This window comes from Syngnathus acus, chromosome 2 (genome assembly GCF_901709675.1).
Source record: "Syngnathus acus chromosome 2, fSynAcu1.2, whole genome shotgun sequence".
Lineage (NCBI taxonomy): Eukaryota > Metazoa > Chordata > Actinopteri > Syngnathiformes > Syngnathidae > Syngnathus > Syngnathus acus.
Window position 1 is genome coordinate 8,069,149 of NC_051088.1, and position 9,770 is coordinate 8,078,918.

At 43.9% G+C, this 9,770-nt stretch overlaps 1 protein-coding gene across 1 annotated transcript; it reads left to right on the top strand.

The window, feature by feature from the left end:
* The first annotated feature begins 5,552 nt into the window (after positions 1–5,552).
* LOC119119839 (glutathione S-transferase Mu 3-like) lies at positions 5,553–8,891 on the top strand. Its single transcript, XM_037246489.1, has 8 exons — positions 5,553–5,712; positions 6,933–7,008; positions 7,092–7,156; positions 7,219–7,300; positions 8,041–8,138; positions 8,207–8,302; positions 8,374–8,484; positions 8,563–8,891. The coding sequence occupies exons 1-8, from the start codon at positions 5,683–5,685 to the stop codon at positions 8,656–8,658; spliced, it is 654 nt and encodes a 217-aa protein (XP_037102384.1). The 5' UTR covers positions 5,553–5,682; the 3' UTR covers positions 8,659–8,891.
* Positions 8,892–9,770: the final 879 nt, after the last annotated feature.

The following is a 9,770-nucleotide window of genomic DNA, read 5'->3' on the forward strand; positions in this document are numbered from 1 at the left end:
CCTGGACGAAGCCGGGACCACCTTAGATGCGCCTGGACGACGCCAGGACCGCCTTGGATGCACCTTGGATGCGCTTGGACGACGCCTGGACTGCCTTGGGTGCCTGGAGGACGCCCGGACTACCTTGGATGCACCTCGTATGCGCCTGGACAACACCCAGACTGCCTTGGATGCGTCTTAAATGCATCTGGATGACGCCGGGACCGCCTTTGATGCGCCTCGGATGCGCCTGGATAACGCCGGGACCCCCTTGGATGCGCTCGGATGATGCCAGGACTGCCTTGGATGCGGCGGGACCACCTTGGATGCGCCTGGACAACGCCGGGACCGCCTTGGGCGCCTGGACGGCGGTGGGACTGCCTTGGATGCACCTGGACGACGCCGGGACCGCCTTGGGCTTCTGGACAATGCCAGGACTTCCTTGGATGCGCCTTGGATGCGCCTGGACGATGCCGTGACCGCCTTGGATGCGCCTGGACAACGCCGGGGCCGCCTTAGCTGTACTCTGATGACGTCGGGACCAACTTGAATGTCCCGAGATTATGCTGGGATCGCGTTAGATGCGCCTGGACGACGCCGGGACCGCCTTGGATCCGCCTTGGACGACGCCGGGAAAGCCTTGGATGTGCGTTTGATGCGCTTGGACGATTCTTGGACAGCCTTCTATGCGCCATGACAAAGCCTGGACCGCCTTAGATGTGCCTGGACGATGCTTGGACCGCATTGGATGCCCTTTGATGAAGCCGGGACCGACTTGGTTGAGCTTGGACGACGCAGGTACCGCCTTGGATGTTCTTGGACGACGTCGGGACCGCGTTGGATGCGCCTGGACGACGCCGGGACCGCCTTGGATGCGCCTTGGACGACGCCGGGAAAGCCTTGTATGCGCGTTTGATGCGCTTGGACGATTCCTGGATAGCCTTCTATGCGCCTGGACGAAGCCTGGACCGCCTTAGAAGTGCCTGGACGACGCTTGGACCGCGTTGGATGCCCTTTGATGAAGCCGGGACCGATTTGGTTGAGCTTGGACGACGCAGGTACCGCCTTGGATGTTCTTGGACGACCTCGAGACCGCCTTGGATGTACCTGGGCGACACCGGGACCACCTTGGAGGCGCCTGGATGACGCCGGGACCACCCTGACCGACGCCGGGACCGTGTTGGATGTGCCTGGACGACGCCGAGACGGCCTTGGATGCGCCTAGATGTGCCTGGACGACGCTGGGACCGCCTTGGATGCGCCTGGACGACGCCGGGATCGCCTTGGAAACGCCTGGATGATGCCGAGATCGCCTTGGATGCGCCTGGACGACGGCGGGACTGCCTTGGAAGCTACTGGACGACGGCGGGACCGCCTTGGATGTGCCTTGAAGTAAATAGATAAGTTAAATAGATAAAAACAGATAAGTAAATAGATAAAATAGATAAGTATATAGAAGTAAATAAGAAAATAGATAAAAATGGATAGATAAATAAATAGATACAAATGATAAAATAGATAAGTAAATAGATAAAAATAGAGAGGTAAATAGATAAAAATGAATAAGTAAATAGAAAAGCGAATGGATAAAATAGATAAGTATATAGATAAAATAGATAAGTAAATCTATAAAATAGATACATAAGTAGATAAAATAGATAGGTAAATAGATAAAAATAGAAAAGTAAATGGATAAAAGATAAAAATAGAAAAGTAAATGGATTAAATAGACAAAAACAGAAAAGTAAATAGATAAAATAGATGAAAAAAGTAAATAGATAAAATAGATGAAAAAAGTAAATAGATAAAATGGATAAGTAAATAGATAAAATAGTTAAGTAAATAGATAAGAGATAAAAATAGAAAAATAAATGGATAAAATAGATAAAAATAGAAAAGTAAATTGATTAGATAGATAAAAATAGAAAAGTGAATAGATAAAATAGATGAAAATAAAAAGTAAATAAATAGATAAAATTGATAAGTAAATAGATAAGTAAATAGATAAAAATAGAAAAGTAAAAAGATAAAATAGATAAAATTAGAAAAGTAAATAAATAGAATAGAAGAAAGTATAAAAGTAAATAAAATAGATCAAACTAGGAAAGTAAAAAGATAAAAGTACAAAAGCCCTTTAAGCCTGTTTGTGATTTATGGCTATATAAATAAACTTGACTTGAAACTAGAAAGGTAGCTCTGGTGTTTCTGGGTGGAGTATCTGTCGGTCTCCTTGTCACACTGTGCCGTTGTCTTCCAGATAAGAAACATTGTCGCGCCAACTGTCACTATGGCAACAGTCGACATCACCATCATCATCGGCACTAGCGTCACCATCACGTCTGTCAGCACCACCAGCAGCACGCCGACGCCAACCCGGACAACATGGCCGTTGTCCCCTCAGAGGTCGCTGGGCCGGCCGGGGACAGTGAATCCGAGGACTGGGATGAAACGACTGACATGTCGTCACGGAGACGCAGACGCTTTGGCCTCTGCCTTGCTACACGCCGGCATGTTTACATCAGCTGAAGGTATTTCACATACACGCTCAGAAATATGCATTTCGGCAATTTTAGTAAGCTAAGGCACATATTGTCAGGGTCCGGGGTGGTGTACTTCTTTTTTCCACAGGGAGCAACCGTGAGCAGTGTGGCGGAGGGCTCAGGTGCAGCTCATCAGGCTCATTAAAGAGGGCTCTTAAGGAGCGTGCTGTCAACCGCTCATCGCCCGAGTGTCCGACCTGTTGTGATCACCTCCACGGTTGTGCCTCTAGCTCAGGGATGGGCAAACTTTTTGACTTGCGGGCCGAATTGGGTTCTAAATTTTGACCGGGGGGCCGAACCAGGAGCAGATGGATGTAGTGTTTGTGTGAAGTAATATAAATGACATGTAAAGGTCATTGCATAAAAGGGTTTTACTTTTAGTAGATACTAAAGCATGGATATTAAAAAAAGCTTTTTGAAAACAAATGCATTTATTAACAGCATTAAAAAAATATTTCACCAAAAAACTATCAGTGATTCTTATTAAATACGACACTGTTATGATGAATAACATTTTCCATTACTTCAGCGCCTGCAGGTCAGATTTATGAAATATGTTTATCTAATGAGGCGAAATCACATCCAACGGCAAACATTCTGACCAAATACATCATCTTGAAGAATCAGTGAAAGAATACATCTCAATAAATAATAAAGAAATCAATAGTATTGTTGGTTTCCCTTTTTTGCTAGTGCATCATAGTCTGGAGTAAAATTTGTTGTTCTTAGGATAGAGCCGAGGTGTCGGTCCGTTAACCTACATCTGTGACGGGCTTTGTTGACGTTCATGTGGCTGAACGTCTTCTCACACACGTAGGTCGAGCCAAATTGTCCACTCTTTTTTAACATTCGGCACTCAGTGTCCACCTTTCTTTTCTTCGGACCACTCATTTTAATGGAAGGATTCCAGGGGAAGGTTTGTGGGTGGCATTAGCGTAAAACTGTATCTGAAAACTCAGCGCGCGAATTACGAGAATATTGACGTCACAGCCTACACTCGAAATTCGGCACCAATAGATGAAATTACTACGTACTACTGAGTACGCACACGCACTTGTGAGTGTGCACCGAGCTTTCTGACACGGCTCCCGGGAGTAAATGCGCCGGCGGGCGCTTCCCCATCTACTGGGGAAACATAGTAATTGCAGGGAAAATGACCCCCAAAAAAATTTATAATACAATTTATTCAGGTTTGGCGGGCCGGATTAAACGGCCCCGTGGGCCGGATGTGGCCCGCGGGCCGTAGTAGTGCCCATGTCTGCTCTAGCTCCTCGATATCCTCTTGCTCATCGACGCCACGTTCTCCTGATCCTCCGGTCTGCAGTAAGATCTCCGCCACAGGCACGTCGAATCCTCTGACCAAGTCTTGTGTATTTCGCTCACAGATTCCCTCCATGGCTCACCGCCAAGATCCACCCCATCTGGCTGAACTCCACACGCTCCGCCGTTGCTGCTCCCACTCCTGGCTCAGATCCTCCCGCTCTACCTCCACCACATCTCCTCCAATAAACACTCATCACTCATTCTGAACTTCTGAGTTGGTTTCCCTGCATGTGGGTCAAATCAATCGCCAAAACGATGACACATATTGTATTTTACGTAAGTATAGAATTTTGTGAAAACATACTTTACGTTATGTTGCATAACGGCGCATCCCTTCATGCACTAAAGCAGTGGTTCCCAAAGTGGGCGGTACCGCCCCCCTGGGGGCGGTGGAAAGATCTGGGGGGGCGGTGAGGAAGAAAGGGGCGGTAGGGGGGCGGTAGGGGGACGGCAGTCGATTTGTACACAACACGCCGCTCTGGCCCAGTCAGATCCGACAGCATAGACTACAAAAGCAAAAGCTCAGGTTTGTAATTTCAAGCTTGTAATGTTCAGAATTTTATCTTATAATAAAAACCGCATTCTGGCGGTCAACATCATCTTGAGTTCAAGTCAACATGAAATTGGGGACTCGCCAGAACGCGCCGTGTTGTGTTGTGTTGAGCTGGTTAGGGCAGTGGTCCCCAACCACCGGGCCGCGGACCGGTACCGGTCCGTGGGTCACTTGGTACCGGGCCGCCAAGCCGCACAGAATTTTTTTTTTTTATCGACGATCAATTAATTCAGGTCAAGACACTCGTCCCGGTCACGTGACATGTTTCCCCAGTCGAGCCCGCAAAGCTAATATGTGGCGACAGGCTAACTAACCAGGCAGTGAAGCATTCAAAACTGCTTCAACACATGGAGACCAAGCATCCTGCAATAAAAGACAAACCTTAAATCACTTCGGGTGTCATTGTCTCCGATTACGTCTAGATGGGACCGGCTCGTTTCTGAGAAACAAACTCAGTGCTCCCACTAATTCAACGTAATGGTAATGATATTATAAATGTATTATTTATTTATTTATATAAATGTATTCTTTATTTATATAAATGCCGGTCCTTGGGGGGGGGGCGCTAGGAATTCACTGGGAAGCCAAAGGGGGCGCCAGCCTGCAAAAGTTTGGGAACCACTGCACTAAAGTTAGCCATTAGCTTGGAGAAAACATGCATAAAAGAAGTGGTGTTTCAGTGAGTGGTTCTTTCTTTCTTTGGCAAATCGCAAATCTACATTCTGGCTTACATAGTTCACGCCAGGAGACTCCACACGTTCACTGACTGATCCGTTGATGCACGGGAAGGCAGTTCACCATTAACTCGTTCGCGAACGGGAAAGTCAGGATTCATTCCCTCACTGATCCGTTCTTGCGATGAACTGGAAATGCAAATCACTCACTCTCTGACTCGTTCACTCACAGATCCGTTTAGTTGGTGAACGGGAAATGCAATTCACGACTCGTTCGTGCACGAAAAGTTGTCATTTTCTTCTTCGTTTTGATTTACGGCGAGGTGGCACCAGCTTCAATGCGCATTACGACATCTACTGGTTGAAGTCATATGAACTGAAAAAAGAACGAATCACTTTAGGAAGTGATTCGTTCACTCTCGTTCACTGAAATAAATCCGTTCTTTTGAACGAATCGTTCACTCACGAGCCAACACTAAACCCCGCCCACCTTATTTCTGCCGACTGCCTATCGCAGTACAAAACCAGCGAACCCGTCTGGGCTGTTTCGACTCACAGCAACTCTCAAGCAATACAAGGCACAAGGCAAAACTTAAAACCAAAACTAAATACCATGAAACTTGCTTACTGGGATATTCGTGGGGTGAGTTCTGCAGCCTGCAAAGCATTTTTCATTTCATAATATTTTCATAACAGCTTAAAGTGTAAGAATGATTCTGCAGATGTTAGCAAAATGGCTTGTGAATAGACTTGCGTGTCAATACAATGAAATCACGTAGTTTCTGTAGCTCAGGCTAAAGCTAACTTGCGTGACGGACGGTCCTCGGCCAACCTGCACACAATTCCCTCGGAATGCGTTCTCAAAAATGTGTACATAAACGTGCAATTGTTTTAACGTATTGCCTCATTAAATTGCTTTAGTTTTCATGGGCTCAAAGTGCACACAATGAAGTTTTTTTTTTTTTTAAATAATTAATTCGAGTTTCAAAGAATGTCGGGTACTCTATTCAGAGGACCACGAAAGTATTGCTAATTAGAATAATTTGCTTGTATGCAAAGTGGAACGATTATGATGAAGTATAATGATTATGAATGTATTCCAATCGCTTTCCCTTCTAAAACATTCGCTGTGAGTAGATTCATGCGTTAAGAGTTGAATAGTTTTCCATAATCCAGCGCTGCTTCCATTCATAAAGTCACATGAAGCATTTCGTTGGTCACATGTCTATCCTTAAGGTAGAAACGTACCACATGATTTTTCCCAGCCAACCAGCTTAATTATACTGTACCGCGATAAAACATTAATTTATTCATTTTCCGTACCGCTTTGGCTTCACGAGTATCGTCGCAGCCATACTGGAGTCTATCCCAGCAATCTGGGCGGTAGGGGGTTGCAGCCAATCGCAGATACGAAAGACGTGTTTATTATACAATATCCTAGCAGATTGTTTTTTTAAATAGATGTGAATCATTTTGGGTGAAAATAGTGGGGGGGGGAAAGTCTATAGATGAAAATGCAGTCCAATAAGTGCCCCACCTTGTCAATTTCGCTGTGTGTCAAGTTCCAACTCAATGGGGTGAAAACACAAAAGAAAAGCATGGTTCGTTTCAAATCCTATGTGCAGGATTAGGAAATACAATAACTGCATGTTGGAGTCTAGTTCATCTAATCCTTTCATTCAGCAAACTGCTAAAGGACAGGCTTTAAGTGTCATCGTAACCATTATGAATATTGCCTCAACAAATACCTGGAGTACAAAGATTCATTCTCAGCGCACACCTGTAAATTCAAGACACAACAGGCCACTTAAGTGTTTTGAAACAACTGAATCAAACAAACCCATCCTTGTGATTGCTGTCCAGCTGGCCCAGCCCATCCGCCTGCTGCTTGAGTACACTGGGACGTCATATGAGGACAAGCTCTTTTCCTGCGGTGAAGGTAATGCGGCACACGACCAAAATCCACCGTAGGCTGTCGTGTTCATCCAAATAACTTGTATCGTCAACTTTCTACGCATGCAGCTCCCAACTATGACAAGAGTTGCTGGTTTGATGTAAAACCCAAACTTGGAATGGACTTTCCCAATGTGAGTGATGTCTGACAGCATGCTCATGACCGAAACCTTTTACGATGGACGCTTCATTGCAGTTACCCTACTTGGAGGACGGCACCAAGAAAATTGTGCAGAGCAATGCCATCATGAGATACATCGCTAGAAAGAACAATTTGTGTAAGTTTCATATGTGACTATAACGGGGCACTTATGGTACAGAGGAATCTTTGAGGGTGAATACAATTTGTTTAGGGCATTGGTCAGCCTTCCCATTTTTTTCAAATCCTATCCCTTCTATTGTCAAACATTAACTTTTTATTAACTATACAGGTATTGTTTTTAAGTAACATTGATCCATTCACTAGTACAGTGATTCTCAATGGGTGTGTGTGTGTGGGGGGGGTTTGGGTTAATCCAGAGGGTATGTGAGATTTTTAAATATTTCATATTTTTAAAGGATTTTTCATGAATGCTACTTTTGGAATTGCATAAATATTTCAGGAAAATTTAAATTCACAAAATGAATTTTCTATACAGTTGGCTATTCCAGTTGGATCTCTTAAAACCCCAGTTTTCCCCATATCAGGGTGGTTCAGCCCAACCTGTCCTACGGCACCGAGCATCACCGGTCAATCACTTGGAAACTGTTAAGATTAAGTTAATTATTAAAAATAATCTGGACTCAAAAGAGGACAGTTCATGTTGATTTTTATCCGAGTTTGTTATTTCCCTTTTTAGAGACTACTGTAAAATTGAGATCTAAAGTTTAATAATTGAGACAATGATGGCACAGCACTATTATATTATTATTATTATCATCCTTTTCTCCCATCTAAAAATGCTTGGCGCTAGTTAGGAGGTACTATCACAATGTCAGTCTTTAGTCAGTTACATAAGTGTCCAAAATGTGATTGCAGGTGGAGAGACTGAGGATGAGATGGTCCGTGTGGACATTTTGGAGAACCAGGCCATGGACTTTCGGAATGGCTTTGTGAGGTTGTGTTACACCGATTTTGTGAGTATCACTTTGCAAGTGGATGTGACACAAGTCCCGTAGGTCTAAATCTCCTCTAATGATTTCAGGACAAGATGAAGCCAGGGTACCTTGAGGCGCTGCCGGGTGTACTCAAGCAGTTTTCCAATTTCCTGGGAGGTCGGAAGTGGTTTGCTGGTGACAAGGTGTTTAGACTGTTTGCTCGACAAAAAGGGGGTCTTGATTGGAATGGTGAAAATGACACTTTTTTTTGCAGATTACTTTTGTGGACTTCATCATGTATGAGTTGTTGGATCAACACAGGATGTTTCATGCCAGCTGCCTGGATGACTTCAAGAACCTCAGAGACCTTCTGGATCGTTTCGAGGTGAGGGAAAAAGCCCTCTCTAGATTTCTTTTTGATTCACGGTGACAGTGAATCACTTTTTGTCTATCGCCATTGCAGGCACTCGACAAGATTGCAGCCTACATGAAGTCCAGTAGATTCATAAAGACCCCTGTCAACAACAAGATAGCCAAATGGGGCAACAAGAAAGAGTAAAGGCTAAAAAAAAAAGTGAAAATGTTCTGCGTCTTCAAAAATGTTCTATTTGCGTTCAACATGCATCCAAAACGATGATTCTACTGTTCGGGAATGGCGAAAAGATGGATTTCAAGCATTGCGAAACGGTTATACCCAGCAGATGAAACTTAAACTCATTTCTCAATTTGCAACTTTATTGACTTGCCTTCGAATAAATGTCTTGGTGTTAATAAATTCATGTGGCAACATTGTTTTTTTGTTTTTCAGATCACTTTTTTTGCTTTTTAAACTTCTAACTAGATTAATGCAGTGTTTCCCAACCTTTTTTCATTCACGGCACACCTTTTCATTGGAAAAAATCTTGAGGCACACTACCAACAAAAATCTGTTAAGTGTTACACCAGCTATATTAAAATCAGTTATATTACAACAAAAGACGTAAAGTTCTATTCCTATATATGTATGGAGAGTCGAATAATTGAATAAAAATAAATACTAAATATTCTTTAAATTGTATTTCTTTTGTAAATGAAAGTGACAGTTTTTGAAAAAAGGTTTTAGACAGTGTAAGCAATAAACTATTGAAAGTGATTGTGATCAAAATCCAAAAGAATCAATATGGCTTTGTTTACTGTTTTAGACTAGCTCTATAAAATCTTGCGACATTAAAAACAAAGTCACTTTTAAAGACGCTCTGCTGTTCTGACAGCGGCTGAGTCGAGGTGTCTCGACTTGACTGTGTATTTTACGTTGGTGAAATATCCAAGCCATTTGGGCTCCTAAAGTGATTCGTTCTTTTTTCAGTTCATATGACTTCAACCAGTAGATGTCGGTAATGCGCATTGAAGCTGGTGCCACCACGCCGTAAATCAAAACGAAGAGGAAAATGACGTAACTTCGAGTTCACGAACGAGTTGTGAATTGCTTTTCCCGTTCCCCAACTGAACGGATCTGTGAGTGAACCAGTCAGTGAGTGAGTGATTTGCATTTCCAGTTCATCGCGTGAACGGATCAGTGAGGGAACGAATCCTGACTTTCCCGTTCGCGAACGAGTTCATGGGTAAACTGCCTTCCTTCCCGTGCATCAACGGATCAGTCAGTGAACGTGTTGCGTCTCCCTCCTGGCCTGA

Bases quoted from the DNA above. Each gene is read 5' to 3' on its own strand.
- LOC119119839 (XM_037246489.1), top strand. From the start codon at position 5,683: ATGAAACTTGCTTACTGGGATATTCGTGGG. The intron at 5,713-6,932 runs GTGAGTTCTGCA...ATTGCTGTCCAG, and splicing joins CTTACTGGGATATTCGTGGG to CTGGCCCAGCCCATCCGCCT. The intron at 8,139-8,206 runs GTGAGTATCACT...TAATGATTTCAG, and splicing joins GGTTGTGTTACACCGATTTT to GACAAGATGAAGCCAGGGTA.